This window comes from Peromyscus californicus, unplaced genomic scaffold (assembly GCF_007827085.1).
Source record: "Peromyscus californicus insignis strain IS unplaced genomic scaffold, ASM782708v3 Scaffold_15__1_contigs__length_86483966, whole genome shotgun sequence".
In the NCBI taxonomy this organism is placed as follows: domain Eukaryota; kingdom Metazoa; phylum Chordata; class Mammalia; order Rodentia; family Cricetidae; genus Peromyscus; species Peromyscus californicus.
In genome coordinates, this window is record NW_026294447.1 from 79,349,927 (window position 1) to 79,365,713 (window position 15,787).

Consider the following 15,787-nt stretch of genomic DNA (forward strand, 5'->3'; position numbering starts at 1 on the left):
ACCAAAGTATTCTGACCTCTAAGTGTAACACACACACACACACACACACACACACACACACACACACACACACACACAAACATATACTTACATACACACAAACACCCCACACACATATACACACATACTCACACATACACAAACATACATGTACAAACACACACATATACACATGTATATACATATACAAACATGCACACAGACATACATACAATGTAATTTAAATAAAAAATGCATTTAAGTGTAATTTAAATAAAAAAGTGTCAGCATCCACAGGAAACTGTCTACAGAGCTGTTCCTGGGCATTTGGAGCTGGGCTGGGATCCTACTGTGAACGCTAGGGCTCTTGAGACTCCTAGGATGATGAATGTTCTTAGGGGCTACAATCACACTCAGTGTTGCTAAGCTGAATGTTCTGGAAGATCATAGACTTTCACTCCTAAATTTTAATTTACCCTGTGTAGCTAAGTAATTTCATTTTGGTTAAATATTTGTGAAGTCTCTCCCATGTGCTAAGCCATGAACTGGGCCCCTAGCCCTTGTCCAGCTTCCACACCCACAGAGATAAGCTGGTGTGGGACCCGGCAGATACAGAAGCGAGTGGAAAATTAGCAATGCCAAGGCCAGACAAGCCCACTCAATAATTTGCCACTGTGTCAAACAGGATATTTTTCTTCCATGAAAAAGCATTCAAGTAAGAAGTTACTCCACATGCAATTACTAATTTGATCTTTATTTGGCGCGAGCTTGAAGTGTCCTTCTATAAATAGGTTGATTTGACTGATGTGTCCTTTCAAATGCTAACCCTCCAATCACATGTCTCTGTCTTTAATCTCTTAATCCCTGTCCTACCTTCTTACTCATAACTCGGTTTCCATCCCTAACTGCAAGGTGAATGGCACGGATCGCATCCGTCGGTAAAAGTCCTTCCTCACTTTATTTGGTGTGACTCATTTCAAAGCAGGATGTCATTAAGAGCCACTTAGGAGGTGTGCTTCGTGTCCCTATGTGGCTCGTTTATTTTCTAAAAATGTATCTGGATTCTATAGCCTCTGATGTCGTGGAAGGTACTTGAAGCCTACATGAGGTGAAGTGGTTGCCTGTCCTACTTGCTGGAAAGGAAACAGCCAGGCCTAGTTCTTTAGGGTTGCTTAGACAGGCACCGTTTCTGTGAGGTACATGTGGGGATCACTTGAAGTTACAATGTTTACTGGGGCTTCAGATGCCCCTGTACCTAAACAACTCAGTTTTGAAATACTAATTCTATTACAATGAAATGTTTTTAATGTGGGAATGGGTATTAATCTTGATATTTAGCACCTTTTCTTTGGTGTGGGTGGCAACTTCTAGAAAATAGGATTGATTTTAGCTGAACTGATTTAGCCTTTGGGGGAGTAAGAATGTGTGTGTGTGTGTGTGTGTGTGTGTGTGTGTGTGTGTGTGTGTGTACATGCATGTGTGTTATATAACTGAACATAGCTCCACTTGAGTTTGAATTTTACAGGAGAATAAAGAGTCAAATTATTAAACCACCAATTCACAGTTGGACATGGTAGCCCATACCTACTAGTCCTGGGAAGGCAGAGACAGGAGAGTCACAAGGTTGAAGCTAGCCTGGGCTACATAGTTAGATTCTGTCTCAAAAAAGCAAAATAAACAAAACAAAATGAAAACCATCAGTGCAAGAGTTAGTGTCTGTCCATTTCCTCTCTGGTGATGTATCCAGATCAGCTTCTGTGGCTATCAAATATCTTCAAGCTCAGCACTTACAATTTCAAGCAAGGATCCTTCAGTAGGCAGAGTGGTGTGACATTTCGGCACTAGGGGCATTCAGTGCACAGGTACTTCCTTCCCACTTGCTCTGTTCAGGGCTTCTGCAACCCTTACAGGAACTCAGAGCTGCCGAGGAGGCTTAGGGGAAGTGTGAAGATGGGGTGTAGGGAGTAGTAGGGTTTGTGTAGATTTGCTCCTCTTTGCCCAGGGCTCTGATTTTCCGAATTTTTTTTTTTAAACCTGTGAGTTAGTTCTTGGGGACCCTGGTGTTTTGTCACTTAGCTCCACACTGGCAGAACAATGCAACTGTTTTCAGAAGTTCCCACGCTGATCTGCTAAAGTGAGCAGTTGCATGCTCATGGCTGTGTGCGTGAGTCTGTGGGGCTCTGAATGCTGAGGGATGCAGGATCCTGGTGAGTTGAACACCTAACAGGCAAGACTGGTAGTCTCCAGTGGAGTCAGTTCAGATGACTTCTCCAAAGGTTCTCTCCTGAAATCCCACACTCATTGGAAATGACCTGGTTTCGGGCTGAGAGGAGACAGTGAACAGTCAGGTTTTCTGTTTGTTCTGTTTTTGTTGTTTACTTGTTGTTGTTTTATTTCAACCTCCATAGTCTAGTAAGATGTTAACAGCAGGCCCCACAGGCACCCATTTCTGTCAGGGTGCCTGCCCTTTGCTGCATGCTGCAGGTTTTCAGGAACTGGGAGGATTTTGTGCAAAGTTGTCTAACTACTAGTCAAGGCCCTCCGGTAACTCTGCATCTGAAGAGAGCAGACAGATTTTGAGAGCAGTGAGGTGGAATAATGTGTGTCTAGTTGTTGTGAACAGAAACCAGTGCTCTCTCTTCATGTATAATAGTTTCTTTCAAAGATAGATGTAACAGCTCAATCCTATAAGGCACACTTAAAAGGTTTGTCTGAAACCTTTGTTTAAAAAACTATCTTCAGACTGAGTGTTGTGGCACACATCTGGAATTTCAGCATTTCAGAGGTGGAGGCAGGGAGGCCAGGAGATGAAGGCCAGCCTGGGCTACATGGCAAGACTCTGTCTCAATAAAACAAAACAAAACAAAACAATCCCCCCAAAACATTAATGAACAAAAAGCCCACTTCAGCAAGTCAAAGTCAAGAAAGTGTCACCTGCCCCCAAGTCTGTCTTCTTTCTCTGACTAATCCACCTTCAATTGTAATTTCTCTGTGTGTCACATTTGTTTTCTTCAAATGCTGCTTAAATGTCTTTTGACTCCTAGATCGATTTCTAAATTCAGCCCTATGGGTGGAGATGTGAAAGTTGGTTTTTCTTGAAATATTCAGTTCTAACAGGCTCCCTCATCGGTACTTCCTGATGGGAGTGTGGGGTCTCCCTTTTAATAAGCTGAGTCATCTCCAGTGAGGCTGGTTGACTACAATGGTTTGTTTATAAGCTACAGGCATGGTAATGTCTCCAAGAAGTCCTTCTGGACCGAAGTAGAAGGAGACAGATAGCCTCCAGTGCACACATTTTTTCCTGAAAAAATTGTTGAAGAAGTTAGGAAATGCCCTGTGTTTTTCCCCTCTCCAATGCTAAGGATTTACCCCCACAGCCCTATGAGTGCTAGGCAAGTGTCCCACCATTGAGGCCGCACCCGAGCACCCCTTGTTTCCTTTATACGGACATAGTACTAGTGACTTCCCCTTGTGAAGTGTGCTCTTACTAATACCTCAGTATAGGAGGGACAAAATGACACCTAAGATGTCGTCTCTTGATGGCCGGCTAATGCTATGTGTTCCTTCAATTCCCAAATGAACTCTTGCAGGGATGAGGGCAAGTGTGTGGAAGGGATTCTGGAGATCTTTGACATGCTCCTGGCGACGACATCAAGGTTCCGTGAGTTAAAGCTCCAGCACAAAGAGTATCTCTGTGTGAAGGCCATGATCCTCCTCAACTCCAGTGAGTAACCACACAGCTGCGCTGTTTTGCTGGGGAGAAAGTCTGTCAAACCGGTGTGGTGGTCAAGAGTGCCGAACCTCTGTTCGGTTTAGAAGGCGGATAACAGCCTCACTTCCGACTTCTCCATTTTTCATGGGTTTAGACTGTAGTTAATGTTTGCTAACTTGAGTATAAATTACTCATTGGGTGAGTTACTGGCAGTGGATTTGAAAAGTGGCGCACGCCTTTAGTCCCCAGCACTTGGGAGGCAGAGGCAGTTGGATCTCTCTGAGTTCAAGGCCAGCCTGGTCTACAGGGTGAGTTTTAAGGCAGCCAGGGCTACCCAAAGAAACCCTGTCTTAAAAAACCAAAAAAGAGCCGGGCGGTGGTGGCGCACGCCTTTAATCCCAGCACTCGGGAGGCAGAGCCAGGCGGATCTCTGTGAGTTCGAGGCCAGCCTGGGCTACCAAGTGAGTTCCAGGAAAAGGCGCAAAGCTACACAGAGAAACCCTGTCTCGAAAAACCAAAAAAAAAAAAAAAAAAAAAAAAACCAAAAAAGAAAAGACTGAATTTTACAGTATTTACCCTCCAGCCTTTCCTCAATCCTGCCAGACACAGTCGTTTCGCATGGTTAACATGTATCATCTGTATTTAATGTTTCTGCTTCCACTCTCCCATAGTCATTCATATGTTCGGTACTAACACTTAAGCTACAGCCGAAGAGCTTGTGGTATTGGAAGAGACAGAAAGCAAATTATGAAAACTCATGATGTCGGCGCTGTCCTGAGGGGCACAGATCTGCAGAGTGGAGGGCTGCGAGGCAGGAAAGACTGGAAGGGAAAGACCCCGGGCTCTTCAGGGAAGAGCCACAAGTGGCTCTTTTGGGAACTGGGTGGTCACAGGCAACTTTGGGGGAGTGTCTGTGTATTATGGGAAGGTCATACCCGCTTTCCATAGGGAGGAATGACTAGAATGGAGAGACGCTGAGACAAGGGTGTCCTTAAGATAAAGCGAGCCCAAACAGACTCGGTGTGGCAGGAACGAGGGGAGGGACTTGACTTCAGAGGAGGGAGAGGAGGACAGTGTCTGAGCTGAGTGGATGTTTTGGCTTTCCTAGTTTGTCTTATATAAACAGTATCTGGTGATCGGGAACAACATTGGAGGGAAGAAAACCATACAAGGCAGTAAGAACAACCGGCAGGAACCGTCCCCCTCTCCAAGATACAAATACCCTTGTTGACCATCGGAAATAGTCCGCCCAACTCCTTCTCTCTCTCCCTCCCCTTCTCTCCAGTATCCACTGGTTATTGATTCTAATAACAAAATCAATGGATCCCATTGTCTCTTATATAAAATGGAGCCATACCCACCCATACCTCGTGAGTAGCCCCTCATATACTTGGCATCATCCCTGGGTCATGTACAATACCTAACCCAGTGTGCATACTATGTACATGGTGGTTGTACCGTATCTAGAGAACAGTGACAAAATGTGACTATGTAGGGCTTTTTTAAAATGGTTCTTTGAAACTGGCAATCAAACCCAGAGCTTTGCCCTTGCTAGGTAAGTGTGCTACTGCTCTCAGCTATACCCTTGGCCCCAACTTGGTATAAACACAGAAAATTACTATGTAAAGTGCAAAACATGAGTCCCGGTTTATGTGATTAACACAGCTGACCGGGTTTTAATTACTCTGTGGCTGTCAGAGCTCCCGAGTGCTCACACTTAGATTTTTGTCTTCTCCCTGCAGACTGGGAGAGAGCATTCAGAGAGAAGCTCTGGGGTGGGCACGGGGCGCTGTCAGACAGTGGTGGGATCCCGAGCGGAAAGTGGGGTAGACCTTGCAGGGGACAGGGTGGGGAGGGCTGAAGAAGGAATCCGAAGGGTTCAGAACCCTGTCAGAGCCACTCAGTGTTCCTCAGAAAGTGACTTGTTTGTTGTTAGAACGCTTCATGGTAAGGGGCCTGCTGTTTGGCTTGGCATCTTCTAGATGTCAGATTGTACCAACGCCAGAGCTGCAAACCGTGTCTGTGCAGATGGGCAAGACGAGGCTCTGGCCTTCTTCCTGCGGCATCTGATGAAGCTGCCTTTGTAGGAGGCGAGGAGGGCCGCACGATGGTATTGCCACTTTTGGCAGAAAAACCATTAAACTTTAAGGTGAATCCGCATTTTTGGAAATCTTTACAGAAACCTTATTGCTTACTTGGTAGTCACAGAGAGTTTACTATTCTTTTTGGCATTGCCGTGGGGAAACTGGGATTTGGTTTCTTACGGAAATGCTCTGTTGGAAGAGGTGGCTGCCGTGCTAGCTCTGAAGGACTTGCAAAAACACCTCTTTTTATTTGGTTATTTGCATACACCTCTTTTTATTTGGTTATTTGCATACACCTCTTTTTATTTGGTTATTTGCAAATACCTCTGGTTATTTGCAGCAATTAATTTAAAAATAAAACAATAACCAAGTCAAGGACTAACAGTGGGAATGAGTTGGTGTCCTCAACTGAAACAGCCTGACAGCCTAGGGGTTGTTGGCTGGGGGTGTGTGTGGGGTGTGTGTGGGGGTGTGTGTGTGTGTGTGTGTGTGTGTGTGTGTGTGTGTGTGTGTGTGCTTGAGCGGAAAAGGCTGCATGCAGCATCTCTGGTCTGCAGGTGGCGCTCTTTAAGGCTTCCAATGAACACCAACCTGCTGATGTTTTGAAGCCAGGAAGTGAAATGATCTCCAAAGTTCTCACAGGCTGAGAAATGCCTCACGTTCTCACCCGGCAGTTGGAAAACCTTGTAATAGCCTAGACTTTGGGGTTTGAAAACACTGAGAAAGCCGTTGCCATGGTAATGGGGTAAAGTTAGCCCAGGTCTACAGGCTACCAAATAAAACATAAAAGCAAGATTAGATTATCAAAAATATTGTGAAATAATTTAACTGCAATCTAGCACAAAGCTGAAGAATATTTGAAAGATTTCTCACCTGCTTATGGACAAAATCTATAATTCAGTCTTCAGTGCTACAAAGAGGCCAGGAGCCTGGGGGTGTAGTTCAGTAGGAAGAGTGACTTTGATCACACACACACACACACACACACACACACACACACACACACACACCTGCCCCCCCACAAGATGCTCACTTAAACCCCTGCACAAGAAATGTGTGGAAAGCCGCAGTGAGACAGGTTGTTATCAAATTGCTTAAAGCCAGCAGGAAAGAGAAAAACCACTTTCACTTTTCTTTCTTTTCCTTTTCCTTTTTTCTTTTTCTTTTTTTGGAAACAAGGTGTTGCCATGTAGTTCAAGCTATCTGAAAAGCTCACGATTCTCCTGCCTCAGCCTCCTGAGCAGTGTGCCACCATGCCCAGGTTTAACTCTTCTGTCGGGCTCCATTGCCCAGACTGGCTCACGTCATCTGCCTGCGTCAGTGTTTGGAGTCACTGGGCATGCTCAGACAAATACCACCACACCCTCAGCAGAAAAATGGTAAAAAGCTGCTGGGGGAAGGGGAGGGAATGACTTCGTATACAAAGGAACTGAGGCCAAGATGACAGCATATTTTCTGTTTTCAAATCCAAGTCAAGAGACAGAGAGATGGGGTTGGAGAGTTGGACCCGCCATTAAGAGAACTTGCTGCTTTTGCAGGGGGTTCCTGTTTGGTTCCCAGGATAACTCCAGCTCCAGGGGATCTGATACCCTCTTTTGGCTTCCACAGTACCTGCCCTCATGTGCACATAGACGCATACATACACAATATTTGTAAATCTTAACGAAAGAGACAGAAATAGCATATTTAGAAACAATGTCACTCTAGAATTCTTTATACTTTCAAAACCAAAGGTAAAATAAAAATATTTCCAGACATACAAAACTGAAAGATTTCAGTACTAGAAGAACTGTACTATAAGAAATACTGATGGTGGGGCTGGAGAGAGGGCTCAGCAGTTAATGTGTACCGCTCTTGCTGAGGACCTAGGTACAGTTCCCAGTACCCAAGTGGGGCAGCTCACAACTGCCTGAACCTCCAGCTCCTGGGGATCTGAGCTTTCTTCTGGCTTATGAGGGCACTGTTCTCATACCCTCAACACATACAATTAAAAATAATAATAATAAGTATTGAAAGAAATAGATATTATTCAAAAAGGAAAAAATTCTACCAAAAATTATGGAAACAATCTATGCAAAGGCATATAGAGCATCTCTAAGTGAGAATCAGCTGAATAAACATTTTGTTTTCTTATTATCTCATCTTCTATGTTCATATTTCAAAGATAACCCAGTGTCTAAAACCAGAAACAAACCAATAACAGAACAGCCAACTGAATAAAAACCGCAGTGTGCTGAGGGTTCTGGTTTGTCAAAGTCATGTTTTAGGCACCTGTATGCTTCTGGCTCATGTATCTCTACTAATGGGTGTAGTGTAGACTAGAAATAAACAGTATTATGTAGTTAAATTTCAATTCAGTTCCTGTTACACACCATTGTGTGCAGAATGAACTAAGTACAGGGCTTTTGGCCTAGGATGTGAGTGCATCTCAAGGAAAACAGACTCTGACCTTTGCTGGCCTTAAGTTGAAGAGGTCCATTGTCCTTTCTATGGGGAGGTTTGGGAGGGGACATAATTCTAACTTGTGTCTTTTCTACTATCTATTTAGAATGTGTAGGATAAACTGGAATGCTCAGCCTCTTGAAATGCAGAGACAAGAAACTATACATTTAACAACCTGTTAGAATGTTAGTATTTCATAAATTAAAAGTGTATCACGCTGAGTGGTGGTGGCTCAGCCTGGAAGTGGTGACACACACCTTTGATCCCAGCACTCGGGAGGCAGAGGCAGGTGGATCTCTGAGTTCAAGGCTAGCCTGGTCTACATGCCAGGGCTACACAGAGAAGCCCTAGTTCACAAAAATAAAACAACAAAACAAAACAAAAGGTATCACATGAGCAGTGGGGCTAATAACATATGCCCAATAAGGTGACAACATTGTCACCTGGGAATCGGAAACTATATCCACCTTAGAATTAGGATCTAAATCTAGGAGGCAGAGTGGAGTAAACCTGAAGATAATTGCCATTGTTCTTTTTAAAATAGCTTCAGTTAGGGACAGGGAACTGGCCATGGAGGTGCTTGCCTGTAATCTCAGTACTTGGGAGTTAACAGCAGGAAGCTCAGGAGTTCAAGGTCCTCCTTGGCTCCAGAGCAAGTCTGAGGCCAGCCTGGATGACACAGACATTGTGTTAAACAAACAGCAAACAAGTAAATTAGCAACAAATCTACTGAAACTATTATAAGATTTTGAAAGAACAAAACATTTTCTTAATTGAAATACTAGGTTAAGTTCAGGCCATTCTATTTTGCTTTAGAACAGCACAGATGTTTCCCTTTACCCTTCAAAGCCAGAAAAAAATTTTTTTCCAAGATAACATTCTAGGATTTTTAAATAAAACACTCCAGATTTTCTGAATTATTTCCCTCCAGCTGAGCAAAGCTTGGGTCTTCATCTTTGAACATGTAGGATACCACAAATCTTGGCGTTTGTGCTTCCAGAATGCCTGGTGGGCTAGAGAGAGGAACACACAGATGTTTCCAGGAAATAGCGGGGACGGGGGTTGTGTCCTTGAGATGCTTTCTTTGGTATGTGAGGGGTGTTGTGCCAAGAGCCCTTTCTCTCCCTTCCGTCTTTACTAGATCTCTTTAGTTTTATGAAAAGCAATTCAGTTTTGTTTTACAGTGAATCACGGTGTTTCTACTTTTAGGGGCGGAGGGGGTTCATTTTTGTTGCTTCCTGTGTATCTGGTCGACAGGGCTTCTGTCTTGTCCTTTGGCCCTGTTGCAGGCCTGCCACAGAGCAAGTATTGTATCCCCTTGTGCTATGTCGATGAGCAGGTATGTGATGCCCAAAGTATGGGTGTGGTGTTCCCGACTAGAGAGAGATACAGTAAATCGGTGATTCCGGGATGATTTTAGGTTCATTTCAGACTTTTCAGATATACACTCCTTCTTATAAAAACTTGACATGGCAGGTGCCTATTTAAATGTGGTGCCTTCCCTTCCCAAACCAATTGATCACAATGGGTTCCAGGCTCTGTATGGGACTGTGCTGTCTCTAAACTCGTAGGAGGCCCAGGGTCTGCCCTTGGTAATGATCCAGCTGGCTCTTGAAGGAGGGTTACTAACTACCAATCATGGTCTTTGAAGGGAGCCACACACTGCCAGTGGGCATTTATGCTATGGTGATTTTGGTGCTGAAAGCTGTATTAATGACAACTTTATTAACAACAGAATACCACAGTTCACCCATTTTATTATTATTATTATTACTATTTTGGTTTTTTGAGACAGGGTTTCTTTGTGTAGCTTTGGAGCCTGTCCTAGAACTCACTCTGTAGACCAGGCTGGCCTCAAACTTACAGAGATCTGCCTGCCTCTGCCTCCTGAGTGCTGGGATTAAAGGCACGTGCCACCACCGCCCGGCTCACAGTTCACCCATTTAAAGTATATAATTCAAGCTGTGTGTGGTGGTGTACACCTGTACCCCAGGACTCAGGAGAACTATGAGTTTGAGGCCAGGCTGGGATGTCTAAGAAGTTTAGGCCAGCCTAGGCTACATAGCAAGAGCTTGTCCTAAAACAAAAGTATACAATTCAGTTTTTGATAATATGTTCACTCCGTGTCGTTACCAAAATCAATTTCAGAGCACTTTAACCCCCGACCCCCAGGAAATCCAATATTCCTTAGCCTACATACTCCCTACTACATTAGTGACTTTTGTTATTGATGCCACCAAGAAGCAAGTGGGGAGGAAGGATGACGGGAAAGCTAGCCTTGGGGGGTCAGCTTCTGCAACCCTCCAATACAGTTCCTCGTGTTGTGGGCACCCCCCAACCACAAAATTACCACGCTGCTACTTCATAACCGCAATTTTGCCACTGTTATGAATCGTAATGTCAATATCTGATCTATGACCTCAAAGGGGTCGCGATCCACAGGTTGAGAACCATTGTCCTAAGCAGACTCTAGATGCTCAGTGTGCCTCCAGTGCAGGGGATTAAAAGTGGGATTCAGGGGCCGGGCGGTGGTGGCGCACGCCTTTAATCCCAGCACTCGGGAGGCAGAGCCAGGCGGATCTCTGTGAGTTCGAGGCCAGCCTGGGCTACCAAGTGAGTTCCAGGAAAGGTGCAAAGCTACACAGAGAAACCCTGTCTCGAAAAACCAAAAAAAAAAAAAAAGTGGGATTCAAGGCGAGGTGTGGGGACTGGGAAGGAAAGATCAAACACAGGGCTAGGGATGGAGCTCAGCGGGTAGCGTGCTTGCCTGCCACACGGAAAGCCCTGGGTTTGGTCCCCAGCACTCCATGAGCAGGGTGTGCTGGCTCAAGCCTCTATCACAGTACTAGGAAGACAGAGGCGGGAAGATCAGAAGTTCAAGGCCATCCTTGGCTACGGTCACAGTTGTCTGGGCTACATGACACGTTTTAAGTGGGGGTGGGGATCCGTGGGACGGCTGAGCAAGAAAAGGCTCCTTCTGCCACTAAGCCCGACAACCTGAGTGTGATCCCTGGGCCCCACATGATGAGAAGAGAGGTAAGGACGCCTGCAAGCTGTCCTTGGACCTCCACACATGTGCTATGCGCCAACCCCCAACAAGTAAAAACAAAAAAAAAAAAAAAAGATGAAGAAGAGGCCCAGGCCCCTCGATGGCTGGACCACATGGTAGGGATCTGCTGTGCCTGGATAAGTGGGGCTGTCCGGAAGCCACCAGGAGGAGATCTGCATTTTGGCTGCTGAGGGGGATGAATGAGTGGCCGCCTCGGGGGAGGGGCAGGTAGTGGTGAGGGTCTGAGGGTGTGAAGGAGGTGAGCTGGGGCTTCAGAGAAGCAGCTCCAGGGCTACTGCACACAGTGGGTGTTTTATTTATTTCCTGAGGTATTAGGGCTCAGACCCAGAGCCTTGTGCGGGCTAGGCAAGCAGGTCCACCAAGCTCCGTCCTCAGAATCTCACTATGCTGCTGTGGCCGGCTTTGAACTCACAGAGAGCCACATGCCTCTGCCTCTTAAGTTAACTCGGCACAAACTAGAGTCAACTGGGAAGAGGGAACCTCAGCTGAAGAACTGACTCCATCAGATTGACCTGTTGACAAGTCTGTGGGACACTTTTTTTTTTTTTTTTGATTAATGATTGATGTGGGAAGACCCAGCCCACTGTGGGCGGTTCCACCCCTGGGCAGGTGGTCCTGAGTTGTGTAAGAAAGCAGGCTGAGCAAGCCAGTAAGCAGCACTTCTCCATGACTTCTGCTCCAGTGCCTGCCTCCAGGTTCCTGCCCATGCTTCCTTGGTCATGGAATGTAACCTCTAAGGGGAGGTATACTCTTTACTCCCCTAAGCTGGTTTGATCAGTGTTTTATCACAGCGAGTGAAAACCAAACAGCAGTGATACAATTAAAAGTGTGTGCCACCCTGCCTGGCCAGCCCTCAGTTTCTTCTTCCTTCCTTCCTTCCTTCCTTCCTTCCTTCCTTCCTTCCTTCCTTCCTCCTTCCTTCCTTCCTTTCTCCTTCCTTTTTTCCTTCCTTCCTTTCTCCTTCTTCTTCTCCTTCTTCTTCTTCTTCTTTTGGCTTTTCAAGCCCTGGCTATCTTGGAACTCACTTACAAGGACCAGGCTAGCCTCAAACACAGAGATCCGCCTGCCTCTGCCTCCCAAGTGCTGAGATTACAGGGGTGTGCCACCACTGTAGCTGGAGAATTTCTCTCCAGCTCCCGTCAAGTCTCACCAGTCCCGGAGCCCACTTATAAAATAAGCACACAGACTCTTACATTATTTAAACTGCTTGGCCATTAGCTCAGGCCTATCATTGTCTAGCTCTTACTCTTATATTTAGCCCATTTCTATTAATCTATACTTTGTCATGTGGCTCGTGGCTTACTGGTACCTTACATCTTGTTTGTCCTGGCGGCGGTTCCAGGCAGTCTCCTCCTCAGCCTTCCTGTTCCCTCAATTCTCCTTTCTGTTAGTCCCGCCTATACTTCCTGTCTGGCTACTGGCTAATCAGTGTTTATTTATACAGAGTGATATCCACAGCACACCACTGCCCAGCCATTGGTTTCTTGAGATTGCACTTTGCCATTGCAAATTACCATTCTCAAAGGGAGTAAAGAATTAATTTATGCCGGGTAGCGAAGGTGCACACCTTTAATACCAGGATTTGGGAGGCAGAGCCAGGTGGATCTCTGTGAGTTCGAGGCCAGCCTGGGCTACAGAGTGAGAGCCAGAGCAGGCACCAAAACTACACAGAGAAACCCTGTCTCGAACCCCCCCCCAAAAGAATTAGTTTATAATGATTTATAAACTATATAATTATATTAATCTCACCTGACCGTCTTCACTTAGCCATTTGCTGCAGCCAGGATTCCCTTACAGCTCAGTGATAAGGTTTTGCTCTCAGGGGAAGAACCTGGGGGAAGGTAAAGTGCATGCACCAGTTAGAGTAGCTCTAGTCAACATTGCCTCCTCCCTAGGGAACCAGGCATGCGAAGTTGGGCACATGACCTCAGCTTCCCTTTCTCTGACTTTGGGGCTCTCCTTCTATGCCCAGGTATGTACCCCTTGGCGACGGCAAGCCAGGAGGTGGAGAGCAGCCGGAAGCTGACACATCTGTTGAACGCGGTGACAGATGCCCTGGTCTGGGTGATTGCTAAGAGTGGCATTTCCTCCCAGCAGCAGTCAGTTCGCCTGGCCAATCTCCTGATGCTTCTTTCTCATGTCCGACACATCAGGTACACACCCTCGGGGAAGCTGGTCCAGTGGGGTGTGGGCAGGGCATATGATCCGAGCTTTGGGAGAATGCAGGCAGGTTTGCAGTGGTAGAATGTTCAGCTTGAGAGAAGAATGAACTTTTGAGTGGGAATTCATCAGTGCATGCACCTGCACCAAAGCTTGGCCCATAGTTGGTGTTGAAATGAGTGCCACATGGTACCTGACAGGATTTTTGTGGCAGCTGGCGGGACCCACCTGGATGTAGTTGCTAGGGTTTAGAATTTGTTTATAGAGTCCTAAAATGGGCAGTTCTCCTCCTAAAATGAGTTGCCATCCTCCTTATACCACCCAGGGCCAAGGCCTGGGGTCATTTCTGTGAGGATGGCTTGGCTCTCCTGGTCACCCTTCAGCTGAGGACGGGGGGCGTGCACCAAGTTGTCCTTTCCTTTCCATGGTATCGGGATACCAAGGATGAGATCTAAGAGAACGTCCCAAGAGGTTGAGGAAGCAAGACTGTGGATGGAGCACAGTCCCGGTCAGGAAGTGCACGGCGTGTGCACTGATGAAGATAGGCTCTGATGGCTATTGTCGGGACAGTGATGCTCAGTGGGTGGTGTTGGGCAGGAGGGTCGCCTTGCCCGAGTCTGGAAGAGAGGAGATGAAGATGGAAGGCAGTGCTTGCCTGAGGAGGAAGCTATAAGAGCTGTGGGGAAGGACAGTGTTCACGTCAAGCATTTAACATGGAGGAGGAAAGAAGAAGGAGAAGCCCTTCCTGTTTCTTCTTTAAGGAGTGCTCGGCCCATGACCCTCTGCAGAATAGATATTAGTCTATCCTCACTTATGTGTGAGTTCACCTAATTGTTGAAGTTTGTTCAGAACCCCCACATCAGTATTCATGACCCTTTCAAGGTCAAGCCAAGAACGGCAAAATTTTTCAGTGTCTTGATATGTGCATTCCCAGCTGGGTCGGTCGAGGAGATAGGTGCTTCCGTCCTCCCAGTGTGAAGAGGCCTACTTACAGTTTCACTATTTAGAACCTTGTTTTCGTGCTTTTTATGAAGGAGCTCATGGTGTAGCATTGGGTGGTGAGATGGAGGTCGAGGGGATACCACTTTTGCCCTTGAATGTAGACTATGGAGGGAGCTGGATGTATGAGCTCCAGAACAACGGGGTAGAAGCAAAGGGAAATGTGGGAGATGGGCTGACTTTGTGCCGGAGACTTGGGGACTATTTCGTTTCGATGGCTATCTAGAAAGAAGGATTCTCAGTGCCTTTTCCCCTCATAGTAACAAGGGCATGGAACACCTGCTCAGCATGAAGTGCAAAAACGTGGTCCCAGTGTACGACCTGCTGCTGGAGATGCTGAATGCTCACACGCTTCGAGGGTACAAGTCCTCAGTCTCGGTGTCTGATTGCAGCTCAGCAGAGGACAGCAAGAGCAAAGAGGCCTCCCAGAACCCACAGTCTCAGTGACGGACAGGCCTGAGGTGGACATTCTACAGAGCTGCTCAAAGGTGGAACCCTGCACCCTCGCAGCTCCCCAGCTGGGGTTTCATCTTATGGCTGCCTTGGTCATGCACCCTTCCCCCACATTCCATTTCCCAGGGGTCAGGGTGGGTGGGTTGCAGTGTCCCTGTACCGGGGGATACCTTTGAATGCAGAGTTCTCACTTTTGTATAGCCTTAGAAGGTTCTCGATGTGACCCTTCTCTCACTCTCCATCTCCTCTGCCCACTCGGGAAAACGTCTCAAAGCTTCTGGAATGGATGGTGAAAGTCTGACCCGGAAGGATTGGCCTGAGACAGGGGAGAGAAGATGACACTCTGCAGCAGGAGTTCTCAACCTCTCTGATGCTGTGACCCTTTAATACAGCTCCTCATGTTGTGGAGACCCCCAACCATAAGATTATTCCGTTGCTACTTTGTAACTGTAATTTTGCTACTGTTATGAATCGTAATGTAAATATCTGATATGCAGGACGTCTGATATGTGACCCCCACGGGGGTTCATGACCCACAGATGGAGAACCACTGGTCTATAAGAAATGGACTGTAGAATTAACTGTGTGGTTGTAAAATCAACCTTTGAAGGGTGTCTTTCCAGACCACTTGATTGTAGGATTGAAAACCACATTGACAATCAGCTCGTTTCACATTCCTACCTCACAGGCTTGTGAGGACTGATGACGTGTTGTTGGTTATTCTATCAGAGACCAGAGTGGTACTGGTCAATCTCAGATGTGAGCCGCCTTCCTCCCCCCAGGTCTTCTTGCTATCCACGCAGATTCTTCCTTCCTGATTTATGTTTGTAGAACCTGCTTATTTGACCTATTGAGTCTCACTGTCATGGATCAAGATTTAAATCTTTC

General features: G+C 46.3%; 1 protein-coding gene across 2 annotated transcripts in view; it reads left to right on the forward strand.

Annotated features, from left to right (window-relative positions):
• The window catches only part of Esr2 (estrogen receptor 2), a 52,978-nt gene extending 37,191 nt beyond the window's left edge, over positions 1–15,787 (forward strand). For both annotated transcript variants that reach the window (XM_052739572.1, XM_052739573.1), the window contains 3 exons: positions 3,570–3,703; positions 13,260–13,440; positions 14,707–15,787. In XM_052739572.1, coding sequence (XP_052595532.1) covers positions 3,570–3,703; positions 13,260–13,440; positions 14,707–14,893 — 502 coding nt within the window. In that variant the 3' untranslated portion in view covers positions 14,894–15,787. The remainder of the gene's footprint in view (positions 1–3,569; positions 3,704–13,259; positions 13,441–14,706) is intronic.